The sequence below is a fragment of the Carassius gibelio genome, chromosome B12, assembly GCF_023724105.1.
Source record: "Carassius gibelio isolate Cgi1373 ecotype wild population from Czech Republic chromosome B12, carGib1.2-hapl.c, whole genome shotgun sequence".
NCBI classification, from domain to species: domain Eukaryota; kingdom Metazoa; phylum Chordata; class Actinopteri; order Cypriniformes; family Cyprinidae; genus Carassius; species Carassius gibelio.
Window position 1 is genome coordinate 10,348,703 of NC_068407.1, and position 20,117 is coordinate 10,368,819.

General features: G+C 37.2%; 1 protein-coding gene across 2 annotated transcripts; it reads right to left on the reverse strand.

Moving 5' to 3' along the window:
* Positions 1-98: 98 nt before the first annotated feature.
* LOC127968681 (endothelial PAS domain-containing protein 1) lies at positions 99-19,638 on the reverse strand. Of its 2 annotated transcripts, none has more exons than XM_052570011.1 (16): positions 19,293-19,638; positions 14,173-14,363; positions 11,368-11,519; positions 11,159-11,243; positions 10,245-10,363; positions 9,953-10,155; positions 8,159-8,265; positions 6,152-6,299; positions 5,849-6,066; positions 4,802-5,016; positions 4,262-4,372; positions 3,342-3,754; positions 2,333-2,459; positions 2,142-2,253; positions 1,932-2,066; positions 99-1,621 (listed from the first exon to the last, which is right to left on the reverse strand). In XM_052570011.1, exons 1-16 carry the CDS (start codon positions 19,316-19,318, stop codon positions 1,470-1,472), a joined length of 2,514 nt encoding a protein of 837 aa, XP_052425971.1. In that variant the 5' UTR covers positions 19,319-19,638; the 3' UTR covers positions 99-1,469. The 2 variants fall into 2 exon arrangements, with proteins under 2 accessions (XP_052425971.1, XP_052425970.1); XM_052570010.1 differs by having other exon boundaries at positions 2,142-2,256.
* Between the last annotated feature and the right edge of the window lie 479 nt (positions 19,639-20,117).

The window sequence follows — 20,117 nt, forward strand, 5'->3', positions numbered from 1 at the left end:
ATAAGGTGCAATGTAAATTTTCTCATTATTGCAACTATAAAGCAAAAAAAGTGCATTAAGTTAAGTGGAGGGTCATAGGAAGAATAAGATGAGAATGATTTGTAAATAGCACCATTTACGTTTTAATTTCTTTTAGACATAATGCAATCTTTCATATATTTTAATGCTACAAAGAAAGACTGGAATACAAATGCTTGTTACTCTAATACACTATCCTGAGAATAAACAATCATAGACTCTCTCAAAGATATACGATAAAATTAGCTTAATATATTTTGTTAAGAAACACACAGAAACCCAAGAGTATCACGAGAAGGTCATACACATCACAGAATTTAATACAAAATCTAATAACCTATATATATATATATATATATATATATTAGATATGTACTGTAAAACTGTAAAGCTACAGATTCATCTCTGTCTACTGTACGAGTACCAAGGCACTTCTGAACACCAAATACAAACATTTTTACGTGTTACAGAGATCTATAAAGACCTCATCTAATGTAGACACAATATATATGCTTGTATGAGAAAATAAAATACAAATTTAGAGTTCAGTTTTCAAAGAAAGAAGACGGGGGTTAATTTTAGAAGATGGTTAGTGTTAGATGAGCCTGAGAAGTTGGCCAAGACACTGGGGGCTTTTCAGTTTGGTCTTCCATCTGCATCTTTTAAAATAAAGTGCTTTAGATGACAGAAACTATACATTTAATACAGCATTTGTCATCATTGTGAAAAGATTAGAGGAACAGATTACAATACCATGATCCGCACTCGTAGAAATGGTGATAAGTGTATAATAAAATGCAAAAAGAAAAAAAGTTTTCGCAATTGCGGATCATGGTTTCATATACGAAGTAATTTAATAGAGTGACGCACCAAAATAAAAGATCAATTGACGGAAGAGCGTGGTGCAAATGGCTTTGTGAAACAGAATACAGTACTAAAATGCTAAATGGGAAAACAGACATGTTTCTGAGCTACACAGTTTTATGCCACATTTGTTGCTGGTACAAACTCGAAGCAAATGTTTAATGCAATATATTGGCAAAACAGTTCACCGTCGTTGATTTATGCAAACACAGTAGCTGTATTCCAAGCTGAATTAAATAAAACTACCATTTAAACTACATACAGTATATATTATTGTATATATTCTAGTTAGTTGAGATATATCTTTGCAACAGTGAAACATCTGGTAAATCTGACCATAAACGTTAAGAACACTTAGCATTTGAAGGCACAGGACACTATTAGAGTTTGAGATAGCACAGAATAATGGACATCTGAACACATTTCCAACAAGTAACAATCAGATTTTCCAAATACATATTAAAACATTACACGTCTTAAAGGAAAATGTACAAATACGTCCAAATAAAGGCTGATGATACACGCATAAAAGACAACAGCATATATAGGTAAAGATGGAGGAATGGATCACTGAAGACGCTCTGGGTCTATGTGCTCTGGTCCAAAGCTCTCAGGAGGTCACAGCCCTGAAGCAGATGCAGGTTTCCCTGTAGAGGTACGTTTACCTCACAGTCATATCGGGTCAGCTCTGGCAGACAGTAAGAGTCAAATGATGGGCCCAACAGTTGACTTATCATGCCTGTCAAAAATAAGAGACCTGTAACTCAAATGTCACTTAGAGAAAGACTCATTTGATCCAGTTATGGTCTGGAAGATTTGCAATATGCACTAAAAGTGTACAGTCATTATGATTTTTTTTAAAACAAATTAATACTTTTGTTTGACAAGGCCATAATAAATTGACCACAATTGACAGAAAAGACTTGAATAATGTAACAAACTTTTTTTTTTTAACTTCCTATTCATCAAAGAATATTGAAATGTTCCAAACATGTTAAGAAATGTTTCCTGTGTACCAAATCAGCATATTAGAAAGGCTGGAGACTGACCTGTGTGTCTGCGTGGAGGCATCATGTGGTATTGTCTGTTACTGGGAGAGCTGAATGACTCCTCAGAGCTTCTTTTGAGAGGCTGACTGCAGCCGTGAGGAGCCACCAATCCACTTTGCATGCATGGAAATTTATCTGTCAAAAAGGAAGTGTGTAAATTTCAGTATAGGAAAGCTAGAAAACAAGATGTTTAAGAGAGAGCTGATGTACCTGTTAGCACACTTGTGCTGAGAGACATTCTGACAGAGAAGGCGCAGCCGTCGACGTTCATCGTCTTCATCCTTTTTTGCATTCCATTTGCAGACTTGTGAGGAGCTACCACCTGCTGAACAGTAGTCTTTGGTATCACTATGTGAACTTTACTCATTTCTATTAGACTACAGTGAGATTGGAAAGATTACCTTTGGAATATCAGTGAAAGAGCATGAGGAACTGAAGTCGGATGGCCTCTTCCGTTTGAAGTTGTTGACGAGAGCTATCTGACCCACACTCATGCCTTTCTGTAAAGGGGCAAAGCTCTCAAAAATTCTAAAAATAGCAAGAAGAATTAAGTCAATAAATGAATGTGACCATTCAAAATTTTGGGTCAGAAACTTTTTTTTCTTTTTGAAAGAAATCTTTTTTTTATTCAGCAAGAATTCATTAAATTGATAAAAAAGTGAAAAAAATTACTTTTTCCTGAAAAAATTACTTCTGAAAATTCAGGATTGCCATCACAGGAATACTATTAAATATTTAATATATTATTTAAAATAAGATATATTTTAAAATAAGTTAAAATAGTAACTTTAAACTGTAAAAATATTTCTGTTTTTAATGTAATCAAATAAATGCAGTGAAAATAACAAACTTTCAAAAACATAAAAAAAATTTGCCAACTCTCTTTGCATTCTGCTTTTTTTTCTAACTGGAGTCCAATAGTTTAGCAAAAGCGACATGCTATGAAAATATAAAAAATAATTTTCCTCACACAGTATAAATTAATTTGTTATACATGATTATATATAGTTGCTTTTATATTTATTTGTCCTTGACATCAAAAAATTTGAAATTCTCTGTTCAGCTGCATCTTTGACTGCAGCTAGAACATATTGTTCAGACTAATTTGCAATTGGTGTTCTTTTTTCAACTATTTGCATGCATAATTTGTCATGGATCTGGACTTTGTTTTGCATGTTTTCAGTCACTTATAGCTGTTTTTACACTGTATGATGTCCTCAAACACAGGTGATGGAAAACAACATTAATGGTATGCTCATAATGAAAAGTGACTGCAGCATTTCACCTACACAAAAGGTTACACAATTCTTTCTTGCCAAGAAGATTTCCTTGTGTGAATCCTTATCTAGTTAATCAATGGTGCCAAGTTTATGCATTCACTCTTGTAAGGTAATTATGAACTCTACTCACCTTTGCTGTGGTAGTGCAGTGCTGAAATTGCATGGTTGTCCTAGATCTGCTGTGCTTCGGTCATCCATGCATCTAATATCTGTACATTCATACTGTGAGAGTGGGTCAGGGGGCCACTGAAGAATCTGTCCACCCTCCTTAGAGGAAAGCGGGACATTTGGTGTGGTTTGGTAAGGCTGCACATGAGCCGTGTCCGGACATGTGTTAGTGCTGCTCTTGCTGTCAGGAGGGAATGGACCCAGGGGCTGGAAGAGGTCAGCTACACTACTGAAGCTGTGCCTGAAGGCTGTGCTCAGGCCTGGACCTGTGTCAGACACCGGCTTCTCCAGGCAGATGGGGTGCAGCTGGAAGTCCTCACCGTCCATTGGGATGTATGGAGCAAGAGTCTCCAGGTCCAGATCACTCAGGTCCAACTGCACACAGTTACATAACCAAATAATTATGTAAAACCTACAGTTGATGATAAAAATAAATATTGAAACTAAGACACTAAAAATACACTAGCAATATATTTAGAAGAATATATATATTTTTTTTTTATAATCCAGTCTGTATGTCCAGGATTGGGATGAAATTGCTGAAAATTATCATTATACACTACCATTTAAAAGTTTTGGTTTGGTATGACTTTTTAATGTTTTTCAAAAAAAGTCTCCCATGCTTAACAAGGCAGCTATTTTTGACAGCAACATTTTAAAAATATATCAACAACTGATATAACTCTTTTCTATTTTAATATATTACAAAAAATAATTTATTCCTGAGATTAGCTATTTTTTCAGACAGTATTATGCAGCCTTTAGTGTAACATGATTCTAATGTGTCTAAATAATTCTTTTCATCAAAAGAAATTGGGATAAATTGGAATATAATTTGATCTATTACAGATGAAATTGCTTGTAAGTATTGTAACACCTCACCCTGGAGTCTGTGGGATTTGTTGCTACAGATTCAGGGGCGAATAGCTTCTCTGTTAGCTCCACCTTCAGATCACACTCTCCATTGCCACAGTAATCTACTGGACTGCTAGGCTGCAGACGTACATTCAAACGCATTAAACCACTTCAACACACCATAATTTTAAATACATTTTAATTGCATCCTTTTTAAAGAGGCCATACTAGGAGGAAATCATAAAATGGAATTTGTTGGAATTTATAAGACTTAAAGGTACATTTAGAGAAAGCTATGTTAGGTATGTTTTGAAGCATGGCAGCTGGTTTAAACTGGGCCTGAACTAGTTATAAGCTGATCATGTGCTGGTCCTAAGCGACTAACTCATGCTCAGGACCAGCTTAAACCAGCTCATGACCAACTAAGGACCAGGTTAAACCAGGTCAAACCAGCTGCCATGATTTAAAACAAATGCTGTTTTGTTGAACAGGGAGGCCATTAGTGACCATGAAAACTAAATAATAATAAGACTAATTGACATTTAACTAGATGGATATGGGACGTACTGTAGAACAGCTGCTGCGGCCGCTCAAGCAGGGTGTGGAACAGGGCGTGCATTTGCCCGCAGGAGGCACCTGGGGTCTGGTGAAGGTGGCCGGCATGTTGCACAGTTTTCTATCAGGACTGCCATCAGGCGGCGTGTCCACAACCCACGACGGTGCCACCACAGGAAGCTTGGTGGACTTGGAGAAGAAAGTCTGTTCTTCAAAATCTGGCCTATCTGCAAATGCACGTGACAATAACAGGTCAACACACTTGTGGGATAAAAAAGAACTGAAATTAGATGCAGTCTTATAGAATTCATACATGAAGAGACAAGGTGGATCATGTAACAGTGGATAGACACACCTTAAACAACACAATGTACAAACGTTTCATGCTCACTACTATCTGGCTCAAGTGAGAGTTACATGAGAATAAATCAATAAAGATGTTAAAAACAACCTCAGCCATCACCAAAAGCAATTACAGAAGTGTTGAAAGCATCACACGGTGGTGATTTCCATTCCATGCAGTGGTTTTACGTGTGAAGACATGCATTTTGATGAAAAGAGAAATTAGTATACCGGTAATTGCCCTGTTATGAGAAGAAACACACAAACACTGCCGAATGCCATTGATAAGCCTTCACAATCATAGGTGATATTGAAATATAAAATTTACCTTTATTATAAAAAAAAACCTTTAACAAAAAACATTTTTTTTTTATAATACAAAACTGTTTATGCTAAAACCCATTCTAAGCCATAAGATACCCATTGATGCAGCTTTCTTTTACATCGTCACATATCTCATACCCTGCAGCAAAGCCAAACTACAGTGCCACTGATCTACAGTACAACAACGTCTGCTGCAACATCGCAGCTTCTGACCTGGGCAGTGCATGTGTGTGATTGGTTGTGATTGTGAGGTAGAGTAAGGAGAGCCAAGGGAAGGAGCAAGAGTTCATGCATGCAGGATGGGGGTAGATTTGTAATCGGGGGTTGAGGATGTGAAGAGGGTGAAGCTATTGTGTGGGGAATGGTTGAAGTAGTGCCGGATGGCGCTCTGACCAAAGTCCAGGGCAATGATGGCGTCTCCTGGCATTGGGGCTAACTGAGCTAACTCCTCAGGTTCCTCCTTGAGCTTAGTGAAAAGAATGTCCTCAGCTTCAGAAACGGAGGAAGCTCCACGCTGGTTGAACAGTTCTCCCGTGTTACGCATGTGGTAGGGCTTGAACAGACACTCTGTCTGATCCAGGGAGAAGATGACGGACTGCTCCTCAACAGAACTGAAATATAATGACAGAATGAGAAGAATATCATAAAAGCATTAACTGTGACGGGGATCTGTGAGTGTGTCTTTTAACACAGTACCTCAGGACGTAGTTGATGCAGATGATGCACTGTGGTTGGGAGTTGCGATTGTTGTAGATGACAGTCGCCTGGGTCTCCATCCAAACGTAGCCCCCGTGCTTGGCTAGCATTCTGTACTGGCCACTCACCACTTGACCCTTATTACAAACTGAAGAAGAAAACAGAGATTGTAACATGCACCAACATTTTGCATGTTATTCCAGGCTCAAACTTAGCACAAAATCTTTGCATTTTCACAGCATTTTGTAGCATTTAAATGATGATATGAACGCAATAGTTTTAAAATGTGTAAATCAACCTATGTAAATAGTTTAACTTAATACTGGCTTTGAATAAAGTCCATATCATGTAAGTTTAGTCATCTTTCAAATCAAAAGATCTTACTATTATCTAATACTCCAGGTGCTTATCACTGGAAGAGGCCAGTGAAGAAGACCAGAGCACTGATCTGGATTAAAGACATCAGAGGAACCAGATCAGAGGTGCTGCACACTTCAAAGGCTTGTTAGCCACTAATGCACAAGCTAATCAGGTGGGCCATCCTGAACAAGCTGAGAGCTGAGAGCTTTTGGGATGTTACAGATGAAGTCAAAGGACATATAATGGGATTCAGGCCATCTACTCAGCCTCTATGCCACATGTGGCAACAGCAATCAAATCAGTTTCCTCTGAATGTACAAACAAAATCCCATTCAACAAGATTGGACAGAAGCCTTTGTATACAGTAGGATGATATTGTGGTTTAGGATGAAACTAGAAACTAGAATGTCCATTATTGTATTCTCAGTGCACCATTACAATGAAAAAAGTTTGCACTGCTTAAATATAAGATGCATTGGAAATATAATTCATGTAAATAAATCAATAAGTAATCAGTGAAACACATTCTACTGCATAACCATGACAGTTCATTTCTGTCACATAAGAATTATGAGATGAAAAGTTGAAATTATGACATTAAATACCTTAATTAAGAGAAAAAAAATGTAAAACAAATTCTTAACAGATAAAGCCATAATTATGAGAATTTATGAGTCAAAATCATGGCATCGTGTCATAATTGAGATTAAAAAGCCAAAATTATGACACACTAATCAAACTCATTACATAAAAGTAAATACAATTTTTGTATTATTTTGACTTTTATGTCATATTTTAGAATTTTCGAATTTCATAATTGTCACTTAATATCTCATAATTCTGAATTATTAAATTGTATCTCATAACAATGTAACAAAAAAATGTAACTATATATTTTGTTTAGTTCTCTGTAATTCTGTGGTGATAATTATTATTGTACTGTTTACTTTCCTGTAGCATCAATATTTTGGTAAATATTTAGATCAGTAATAATTTTAGTTTTGGTACTACTTTTGCATGTTTTTAAATATATTTTGTTTTTGCAATGATAGGAACATTCTCAAAATGTATGTAACATTCAGTACTATTCTGTAACTTTCTATGATTTACCAAAGCATTATTTTTTTCTTATGTGGCAGAAATTGGTATACAGTAGGTTTCAGTTCTTGGGAGGCCAATTTTAAAAGCAAATTAGCCGAAAACATTAAATGTAGAGTCTTTTGCATCTGTTAAGTAAATAAATAATGCAATGCAACAACCATTGAGTTTATAAATATCTCTCAACAATTCCTGGAGCCTGGCGGGACATCTGTTTCCCTCAGTCATCAAGGCCATGGGAACACCTCAGGTCTACAAGGTTTTGAACTCAAGGAGTTTACCCATGGACAGAGATGAGAGGCATGGATCTATTCCAGACCATGAGTCATTTCAGGACGGAGTCAAGATTGGTGTAAAGATAGGTAAATTAGCCAAAACGGCGGAGACCTTGACATATTCACACAATGAGCTACTGCGTTGTTTTTCATGAGTTTGCAATGAGTTTGAATTAGTCTTTACAAATCTAAACAGAATGAGACCACATGAAACCCAAATTGTTCTTTCATAACCTCCCGGATTTGCGTTTGTTGGATGTAAACAGGTACTCACGATTTTGGTGGCTCTTTGTCATGCTTTCAGAATCCAAAGCATGGCAGAATTCATACATCGAACGGCCAAGAAGTTCCTCAGGCCTATACCCGATCAGGCTGCTTACTCTGAAACACGAAGACAGGTCAAGAATAAAACTAAATGAACAGTCAAAACAAAGCGTGATTGAATTAAACCACATCATTAAGCAAGATTCATGACCGTCGATTACATCTGGTAAAAACAATCGAACTTGTGCTGCTGGGAGCCAATGTAAACTCTCTGCTTAGCTTAGTGAGAACAAATGATTACAAGCGGGACCCATGTTTATTGGAGCTATAAATCTCTCGAGCAAGACATTTGTACTTGTTCTGTCTGATCATTATCTTTAATGTCTGGATTAAAAGAGAGAACAGCTCTCATGTATCAAGAAACTGCCTTCAAAAGACAAAGGCCATGTCTTTTTTTCTGTTTTTGCAGCACTTTAGCGAGTGCAAGATTGAAGACAGATGTGGAGAATTTTTTGCAATGCTCAATATCTCCAAATCATTTATTTTTTGTGCTGTTGAATTCCATGCAAACTTGTGCAATTGTTATTTTTCTTCTATTTGAACCTTGAGTTTTACCCTGGAACAGCCTCTCATTTCCTGTTCCAGTATGGGCTTTTAATGAACTCCGTGCAGTCAATAATGAGTCCTATTAAATGGAAGCACGCAAATATCTGACCTCATCTGTTAACCATCCTTACAACACATCCACTGTAGTGTAGCCACAATAACTTGCTTTTACACTAGAGTACATACGGCAGATCCCAGAGGCTCCAGGTGAGCAGGCAGCACCGACCCCACAGCACATGTAAGGAAAGTCAATTTTGCCCTTTAGGAGCTTTCAAGAAATGAAGCTAATCTAAAGAGAAAAACTCATCTTCCTTTACCACACACTGATAACAATCCAGGCAGTAGCACAACAGGATTATGATAAGAGTTCCCAATAGTGACCTTCGAAACGCACATATTAACTCACAAATGTTGCTTACCTGCGCTGACATAAGCACAAAATAAAATGGTAAATACTGTTTGTTTACAAACGATACAGTGACCTCAAATGAAATATAAATGTATAAAATACAGTTTTAGAAGATATACTGTACACATGAAATCATCCAGACCAACAGACTGTAAATATTGATGACTCATACTGAACAGCACAGATTCTTGTCCAATCAAATGCTCTCTAGAGTGAGAATGTCCCTCCCCCTCAACCCCCCTGCAACTGATTGGCAACTAGCAAATAATGATTCATGGCTGTAGATTAAAGTAAAATGAGCTTTACAAAGCTTTAAGCTAATAAATAATAAATAAACTTACGGATTTAATTGGACATCAAAACAGGAAAAAAAAAACTACATGGGATCATCAAACAATTTCACGGGGTCTAAAGTTTGTAATATATTTCCATTATATAACAAAATACCAAACCAAGTGGCTTTTACACATAGATTTTACACAAACTAAGACAGCATAAGCACAAAGAGAGGTTTATTAGCTTCTAAATTACAAAATAAATAAATATACAATTCAAGATTAGAAGTAAATAAAAAAGACTGCAAAAATTTTGAAGAAAGGGTTGGTTTCCGTATCATTTGCTTGAGGATGCCCTTAGGTTTTGTATAAACATTTGATATCTAATTAAATTAAATTCATAGATTTTTTTGGTAGCTTTTATGTCTTAATTGTTTCGGGCCACTATTCATGCACACACACAAGCACATTTACAATATGCACTTATATTTAAATCAGTGAAACCATTTCTTGCCTCTCATCACAGTAGATAAACTTCATGTCCATACTGTGTCTGCTCATGAACGTCTTGCTGTCGAGAGGTGTGTCGACATTTGAGGGATGTGGAATCGGTGCGCACAGCATAGTGACGCAAGTGAGGGGTGGCTCTGAAAACCCACACAGGACTTGAGGGGGGCGGCTGCTGCACACTTGGAGCTGCCCCGTGCAATGCAGCACCTGACAGACAGAGAGGCGACACCATATATTAATCAGCACATGCACATATGCGCTGCATGAAGATGTATGATATGCTTATGTGTTCTCACCTTCCAGCTGGCTGATTTGAGATTGACAGTGCGACCTCTATTGGTGACCGTACATTTCATCCTCATGAAGAAATCTTTGCCCATGCTCATGTCTCTCCCTTTTCTGCCATACACAGGTCCTGTCAATCAAACAACTTTTGCTTAAATATCATGTATTTACTATAATTGTGCATGCAATAAAGCATTTTTCTAGCACATTCAGAGGACTTTGGTCTGTATGTGGGTCGTGGACGCAACAGGCACAAAGTTCAACTGAATCAGTATGTTGAAACCTTAACTACAGTATATTGAGTTCTCTGTGCTATTGCAGTGGGATTATCTCCAACTGACCAATGAAATGGCATTGTTCCTCAAAGTTACGTCACTCGCTCAAAAACTCTCAATGGGTCAGGTGACCAGCGCGTGAAAGATACAGACAGAGTGAGAGACAGATAAAACAAGAGGAGGAGAAAGATTTGCTGTGGGGAAAGGCCACCTAACTCTCATTCTGAGTATGTGTCAGTGTGCAAGCACACGCTGCTTACATGATAGCAACAGAAATACTAACTTAATGAAACTAGGCCAGAGTAAAGGCAAAGTTTGGTGCAAAAAAAAAAATGTAACAATTTCTATATTTAAAAAAAAATCTCACATTGCTCAACCTTAACAAAATAGGGGGAAAAAAACCTAAAAAAGTCTCTACAGAAAGGACGTTTAAAAAGGAGGACTTGTCCTCACAGGAACCACTACAAGAATGTACAAAATGCAACATCCTGACTGTGATAAGTGCTTTCAGATAAGGACATCTCCATGGCAAATTACATCCAGCGATAAAGAGGACTAGAATATTAAATGCAACAGTGTATTCAAAATATCCAACTCAAAAAATGGAATGGCTGCACTTCTGGGAAATATTGTTCCGAGCTGACGCTCACCTGTTTTTACACTGAGATTCTCTCGGATTTCTTCATGATCGCAGGGGTGCGTGAAGTCAAAGATGCTGTGGCCTGTCAGCTCTACCTGAGAACAGTTTGCAAGGGAAATAAAGTTGAATGCTTAGCCACTATAAATTAAGTAACAGACAGCTTTTATGTCTTCTTCCTGTAATTATTCTCAAGAATAAAGGAAATGAGGTTAGGCTCACCTGCGTAAGGCCCATAAATTTACTGACATTTTCTGAAAGGAATATCATGTCTCCATCTGATGTTACCACGGCAACAAAGCCTTCCAGAGACTTCAGATATAGACTGTCCATCTGGCTGTCATCCTGTGACCGGGTTTGCTGGACTGTGCAGCCTGGGACAAAAGACAAGACAACTTAGTATAGTGCAGTGACTTTTTTGCAATTTTATACTGGACAACCATCAAAACAATCTCAAGGACATAGACTCATATCCTGTACCATTTAGCTAGAAGTAAACAACTCCGATTCTGTTAAACAGACTTATTTATCAAATTAAATTCACATACCAACATGGAATAAAAACAAGCTATTGAGCTGATCAGCAGAGAGAGGATGTTTGAGGTACACAATGCCATGAAAAGCATCAACAACTTGAGAAAATAATTAAAGCAAGGCTCCATGCTGTGAGGTTCATGTCTGCTTCCCTGCAGATAAGAGCCTCCTCCCTGCTCATTCAGATCAGGCAATAAGAGCCTGACCGCTGAGGCTTTGACCCAGCTCAGACATCAGAACTGTGTGTCCGCATTGTGCGTTTGGGTGTCAGCAGGTGGTCCATGTCTGCGCTCCCACCTCAAACCCCACAGCATTCGTCCCGGTGCTATTAATACTTCACTGTGATGTCTAACTCCTTTGGCTCTCAGTCAAACACAGGAACTCGCAATTCTCTGCCATTCTCTGTCCATGTCTATTAGAATCATTCAGGCCTTTTCTGGTCATTAACAAGGTTCTCTGACAGCCTGCGCAGCGACTGCTCTTTCATGTCTCAGGAAGTTATGTTTCAACTATCAACTTTAGCTCAGAAGTTTCTCCTAAAGGTCCTTAGGAAAATACAAATTGACAACCACTACTGTTCAAAAGATTAAGTTCTGTATGTCTATATATATAAGGTCTATATATATATATATATATATATATATATATATATATATATATATATATATATATATATATATAGTTTTATAGAATAAGGATGCATTTAATTGATGAAAAAAATAATAATATTTCTATTTGGAAAAAAAAGTATCATGGTTTACACAAAATATTGAACACAACATTGAAAATAATCAATTAACAATCAATTAAAGCACACCTGCAGGTAACAGATATGTGCGAAGAAAGAAAATACCAAAAAAGTAAAGAAACAAAGAAACAAAAGAAATTCCTGCACACTATCAATACTTGCAAAAGTATCAAAAACAATAATTTATTGACAATGTTGGGACCAAGACAATAACCTATTGTCAACGTTTTTACCGAGACAATAATTTATGGACAAAGTTGTGACCCAAACAATGATTACACCATAATGTTGTCGATAAATTATTGTTTTTGATACTTTTGCAATTATTGGTATTTTGCAGGATTTTCTTTTATTTCTTAACATCGATAATAATAAAAAATACATACTTATTAAATGCTAAATCGGCATATTAAGCTTTGCTATTGCACAATAAATGACATTTCAAAATATATTAAATTTATAATAAAAACATTATAATACATATATTTTTATTATAACATTATAATAAAAAACACTTGGACTCTTCTGTACAGGATTTCCTGTTAAAAACAACCACTTGAAAATTAGACTCCAGAGTACAAGTCTAGGACTTGTTAAAGAGATTTGAGTTGTGATTTTTCATTTTTTCCATGAGACCTCTTTGGTTCATCTGTTTTGGCCAATTTGATGATGAGGGTTTAAAGATTCATATCTTCAGAAGGATGTTTGCTGGAAATTCGGCATATAATATGATGCCCCAATGTTTAAACAATGTCTTCTCTGAAGAAGGTTCAAAATGTCAGACAGGTTAAAAAAAATCATAACCTTGTTAACACCTATCAGTAATATTATGATTCTATGACTATGCCGACACACCTTCACCGAATGACATATCAGTTTTCTGGTTTTGTAATCTCGGGGCCTTTCAAAGGTCAAAGCATGACACAGAAACACATACAACACACTGAGTATCACAGACAGGCCTACACGGCGCCATCGGGGGAGAGTGTTGTGGCTAAGAAAAGAGTGTGAGAAGAAATCATAATTCACAGAAAACAATACCACTCGCAGCCCCTAATTACCCCACACCTCGTCATCTCCCTCTTTCCCAGTTTCTCCACGTCCATCGATCTTCCCCCACCCACTTCCACATCACCCACACACATTTCAGCAGATTCCATCTCTTCCCTTTTCATTGTTTGATGCTCTTTCTCTCTCTCTCTCTTTCAGAGACATGCACACATACTGTACACACGTATGTGCGTAATGGAATGAAGTCTGGAAACAATGCGCAGTGCTCTTTGTCTGTCTTCCTGCATTCCTTATTGTATATTGAGGAGGACAGGACATCTCATGGACCTACCCAGCCCAACTTCACTGACAAAGAAACATGTTTACGTCTACTGAGTTTACTACAGACTAACCTGAAGCAATTTAGAATTTTTTCATGCCGTTTAAAAGTTTGTAAGAGTTTTATTTTAAAAGAGACTAATACTTTTATTTAGCAAGAGTGTTTTAAAAGTGACGGTTAAGGCAATTAAAATGATTTCAAATAAATGCTGTTCTTTTGAGCATTTCTACAGAAACTTAACAAGCCTGATTAGTGTACTCAAAAAGTTCAATTTATTTGACCATGCAGCTCTTTGGGATGCAGTTGTGCGACTCACCAACAGATACAATGGAGTTTGACTATCATGGTTATGCAATTACAGTAGGAGTTTTACCTACTGTAATTACAGAAGATAACATTTTTCTAGCTTTCATACCTGAGTTGAAGAGTTTGCGTGTGCGCAGGAAGCTGATAGCTAGTCTCATGATGGAGGCTTTGTCCAGGTGGGAGCTGACGCTGTGGGGTAACGGCAGCTGATGGGCCAGCTCATAGAACACTTCTGTCTCTTTACTGCGCCTGCAGCGCGCTGCATCTCGGGACTTTTCCTTGCGCCTTTCTGAAGGATGCCTAGAAAACAGAAGAGGTTGATGAAAACCTCTTGTCTTTTGGCTGGCACAGTCAAATTTGATAGGAAAGAAAAGTCAATTGTCTTTTTAATTTAAAACAATAATATATAGATTTTTTTTTTTTGGTCCATTTGCAATCTAAATATTGCAATATAAATAAGTTTTAACGTTAAGCATATTTTTTTTGTGCACAAGCACAAACTTCATCGCTGAGTCAAATCAAAAGCATTGCAAAACCACACCTGTGAGAATCTGTGCATTACGTTTTAATCTAGGTTTACTCACTCTCAAAAGGGAAAAAAATGAGTCACTGCAGGATCAAAAACAGTTTAGTCTTAAATTTGGTAAATTAAATCAATCAGTCAATTTGTGCCAGGTCAGGTCACAGGGACGGGCTCGTGCAGATGTCTATCTTGAGCATGTTAGTTCATGTATAATCTGACAATCTAGGGACAGTTATATACATTTTACAAGTTTTTAAAAAAAGCATATACTTTTAAAAATGAGTCCATATAGCGTTGTATCAATAACTGTATAGCTTGGAATAGTTCACACCAAATAGAACACATAAGACTTAAATTCTCAAGAAAGCACATCATAAATATGTTGTCATTTATCTATCAAGACAGAACGTTTTAACTTGCCAGGCAGAAGATTTCTGCGGTTTGTGGCTTGCGAATGTGTGGCAGAGAGAAGTGAACTCTCTATGGCCTCTGTTTGTGGTGTGCCACAGTTCACTGTGCCACCCTCACAACAAACCAAGCCACACAATACTGTTTCTTGGCAAATTGCCACAAGTGCTTTCTAATGCATCACATATTATGACACACTAACATAGATACCAACACACGTGGCCTGCGTGCAGCGCTAAGTTTCAGGGTCGGTGGGAGTTCGATGCTGAGACCAGGATCTAGCGGAGTAATTCCAGTAGCAGTATCCCAGTGTGGGTCCCCTATTCCCCCGTTCAGGTCAGTCCGGGTCTGGGAGTGTTTGTAAAATGTGCACAGTGTGGTGCGGGGGCGCAGGAATGCCATTATCAGCCCTCTATTATACAGCCGCATATTTGGCAACCACTACATGCCCCTTTTCTACCCTCCCACTACCCCTATTTTCACAAAAAAATGGTCATTGTAATAGTAACTATGGATTCTTCTCACAGGAAATGGCTGATCGTTTTTACTCTGAGGTCAAACTCATGGGACTTATGCATGAATTTACTGTCTAGATCTCCTTGGGGCTAAATGAGGAATTGCAACTTCCATTTCAACATTTCAACTCAAACTGTTACTGCTTTCTGTAGCTCAATTGGTAGAGCATTGTGCTATCAAGCGCAAGGTTGGGAGTTCAATTCCCCGGGAAAACATGATAGGTAAAAATTGATAGCCTGAATGTACTGTAAGTCGAATGAAAGCATCTGCTAAATGCATACATTTAATTTAATTTTAATTTAAATGAAACCACATTGGGGTTTTAATGAGAAGAAATCAAGTGCAGCTAAAAATATAAACACAATGGTTCAATAAATGGGAAAAGACAATGCTGACTCATTTAGAGTTCACGTGTTCGTTACATTCATTTGTGGTAAAAAAAGAGTGATTATCTTCCGTGAAAACAGAATGATGACCTTCCAGAGTTTAAGTGCTTATGCGATCAATTATACAATCTATTTACGGTTATAAAATATTTAAAATACTATGCAATAAAACACTAATCTCTAACAGCATCTGCCCTTTTACTAATGTTTTATAATTTCTTGGAATGATCCAATTCTTAAATAAATGCAAAGTGTCAATCATATGTCAAGGACATTGTAATGACAGGGCACCTTGAATTGTACTTAATCATGAGAAATAACAGACAAAACTTCATAAGCGCAAACTAATGCATTAAAAACAACAACAACAAAATGCTGCTTACTGCAAAATTTGCATAATGAAACATTTCGCTGCATTTAAACACTGCACCTTGTTCCCTCATTCTGAAGGTCTGACATGCACGGAAAACCATGAACCAAACAGACAACTAAATAAACAAATGTAGAAACAAGCAGTATCATGCAAGCAAAAGAAGATTCAATAAACAGTATGCCAAAACAGAATCAAATGCTGCGCATCTTTGAAAAAAACAACAACAAAAAAAAACACCATTTTGAAGTTTTATTTTAAACAGATTGGTATTTTAATCAAGTCAGTTAAGAAAACAATTCAACAATACACTTAATAAGGACAGTTGTTATAAGCTACATATTTGATTGCTGTATAAATCGGTGGTGTGAATCAGTAAACCAGTTGAGTGAATGATTCAATGACAAAGACGATCACTTGTCGCCACCTACTGGCAAATCAATGTAATCTACCTGTTGCATAATCTTAAAAAAGCAATCAGCATTATGCATATTGTACACAACTTCTTAGACTTGAACCATGAAAAAAAATCTTCTTTCACAGCCAGCTGGAATCAGTAACCATCTCCCAATGCATGAGCTCCTAGCTTATTTTTTCAGTAACACAATCCAGATCTACACTGCTCACTGAGCTGAGCGTAAGCTTTATCTCACTTTATAGATGTCGTTTTTACAAACCCCTTGACCGCATTCTGGCTGGATTCAATCCTTCAAATGAAGGGGAGTTGTGTCCTCTGCCCTCTACTAGGCTACTGAGTTCTGTTCCCACACAGTCCAGCTGCTGACCTCAACCCCCAGCTACGCTACAAGCGCAAATTAACTGGCTAAACAACTTCTGAATTAGAAATGTGCTAAAGGGCAAGGTAGCCTGAAGATGGAGGCCTGCTGGCCGTTATCGCCTCTTTGTCCTCCCTTTTGTGACCTTTTCAACATTCGTGGCATTACTGGAACAAAATAACAAGACTGACAGCTATATAGCCACTCCCACCTGTAGTGTTTTTTACACTAAAAGTGTCAGTCAGGCTCTCAACAGGAGGATAGTCTGTATTTCAGCGAGAGATCTCAGGGGAGATTTGCGTGAAACAGAGTTGTCTTGATTCCTAAAGCATACATAAGGACCTAGCAAACACAATGGCGAGACTGCTGTACCTATCACCTACTGCCTCAGGCGTCATCACGCACAACCTAAGCAAAATCTGTCAAAAGGGAGCAGATCATGTGATTAGCCAATGTGAACCCATTCCTCCCTCTGTCTCTCTCTGCATCTCCCCTCTCAACCAGATTAGGCCAGAGTTCACCAAGAGCCAAGAGCCAGACTGTACAGAGCACCCATTCACTACAGATAATCCTATTTTCCCTAACCTCACAGAAATGGCCAACCTTTAGTTTACCAATCAGAATATGATAACTAAACCTTCTGTATTGCATACATTGCATAATCCTTCCATGCAGCAAACTTTGATAGATGTCATTAAACCAGCACAGTTAAATGATTACATTACCGAATTGGTGCTAATTGCAAAAGACAGTTAATGAAACATTTATATAGCAAGATAAACAAACCAGATAAGAGATACGAATTGGATAAAGTGATGAAAGTAACCAGAGTAGGGAAACATAATGTCCTGTTCACTCATGAAAAAAAGAGGTGAACCCTGATCTGATAACCTCAGTTTCAATTGGAACATTACATCCCCATTAACAAGCCACCAAGAACCACACAGAGGAACATTTAACCCCTCTTCAACATGCCTTAGGCTTCAGAGAGCGAGTGTTTTCTTATTTTACCACCAAACCAAAATGCTGTCAGTACCTGGCAAAATCTGGCTTATGAATGTCATCCACGCAGATCACCATGACATAATTTTCACCAAAAACAAATGCACATATGATAAGTGATATATCAACCCTTAAATTGGGGTGCACACTATAGGGATAAAGACATTTGAGTTGCTAGGGTAAAGAAAGTGACTGAGTTGGCACAAATTCTTGCTAGAATATCTGAAGGGGAACACTAAAGTCAAGTAACTTGGTATAAAATCTCTAAAAAGTAAGAGTAATATGGCAGCATGGCAAGTAAAAGGTAAATCATGTAAAATATATAAAAATATACATTTATATAAATATAAATATTTTATAAATATATAAAATGTATATTTTTTTACATGATAGAATGATAGAAATTGTAAAAATTTCAAAATAATGCAATGCTTCAATAAAATGTATTATATTTATTCTATAATTTGAGTTCTAATGGGTTTGTGGGGAAATATGAGGTATTAGTAATATAAGGTATCAGTTAAAAAAATGATAATGGTTTTTAAATGTAAGATATTTTTTTTACTAAGGTTTGAAAACAAATAAAAAAAACTAATAAAAATGACTGTGACATTACATTGTTGAAAACAAAATATTTAGGTACACACTTTTGGGGAAAACATTTAACAGTGATATTTGAATTCAACAGGTAGTATCTTGTAACAGACTCCGCTGTGCATCTGACGGTCTCTGAAGATCCAATTCTTTGAATAAAGATTTGCTGCTTTTTGTTTTGCCTTAGTTCATATATATATATTTCACGAATGCATATTGAACAGATCATTATTTTAATCCATTCGTTTCATAACTAGATGCTGTAAATGTGTTATTTCTTATAGCGACAGAACATGACATTTAAAAACGTTTCAAGTCATCCATTCACAAGTCCATTAACAAGAACGAGCCAAAAATAGCGCTCGCGCACACCTCTCCAATATCAAAGTCTTAAAAAAACTAGGGGTGATATTATGGGGGGAAAGTTATTATCTAAAACATACGAGTTCAAATAAAACACCAGAAAGTTTAAGGAAACCTTTAATGCGATAATATGGCTCAGGTTAACAGGAATTCACACCGTGGTTTACTCCGCTCTGGTGCCCGTGCCATTGCGCAATACGTCAAATCTCACCTAAGAATGTTAAAGTAAACAACTCAAGAAAATACATAACTAATAATCCACACAGCAATGGAAAGTTTTCTGTTCCTTACCTTTTTTTCTCTCTCTCGGCTGTCATGATGCACCTATGCTGAAGACAACTTTGTCTTGCGTAAAATGAATTCACTTAACTTTTCCTAAAAAAAAAAAATGTTTTTAAAGAGTTAAAACGTCTTCTTTCTCACAAATGCCTTTATTTAGTTATTTGCCCTCCGTAATGTCCATTCTCATTTGCAGTAATGACCGGAGCAGTTAGTGCAGTCTCAGAACACTGCCGAGGATCGCACTACCTCTCCAGAGTGACGGTGACTGACTGGACGCTGGTAAAGAGCTCGTGAGCGTCGCTGCTGCGCTGCGCGTGTATCATCTCTGTGCACTGATTGGTGGTTCACCTCGCGCCTGGCGCTTCCTCTTCACACATAAGCGCTCTGCAGCTCTGTGCGCATTTGGCCTGTGAAAAGATAGCAGTATCAGTGTCTCATATAAAACAAACATCACGTGAAGTGTCCAATAAGGATCCAAAACGATTCAGGGCTGAAGTTGTATCTTTGAACCTGGACAAACAAATAAAAATGACCGTCAACCATGGAAAAATAACAGTAAAGCGTCTTTTCCGGGAATAGTTCTTAATTGGAACATATTTAACTTTAGTTCAACTCTATCTTGGACCCATTCCCATTTAATAAGATGCTTCTACCAGTATACCATGCAAACAAACATGTAATCCATCCCTTGCTATGACTTGGATTTTATGGAAATCATAATCGGAATGATAATAAAAAAGCCCCATGTTTTGAGATGTTTGTATCTGTGCACCTCAAACATTTCCATTTAGGCTTGTTCTTCTATGACTGTTGAAGTACAGCTTACATTCAGCT

What these genes read in the sequence shown, in the direction of transcription:
- LOC127968681 (XM_052570010.1), bottom strand. Translation starts at nt 19,318, where the DNA reads ATGACAGCCGAGAGAGAGAAAAAAAG. An exon ending in CAAATCCCACAGACTCCAGG is followed by an intron (nt 3,755 to 4,261) that starts GTGAGGTGTTAC and finishes AACTGTGTGCAG; the next exon opens with TTGGACCTGAGTGATCTGGA. An exon ending in CAGCACAAGTGTGCTAACAG is followed by an intron (nt 2,067 to 2,141) that starts GTACATCAGCTC and finishes CCTTTTTGACAG; the next exon opens with ATAAATTTCCATGCATGCAA.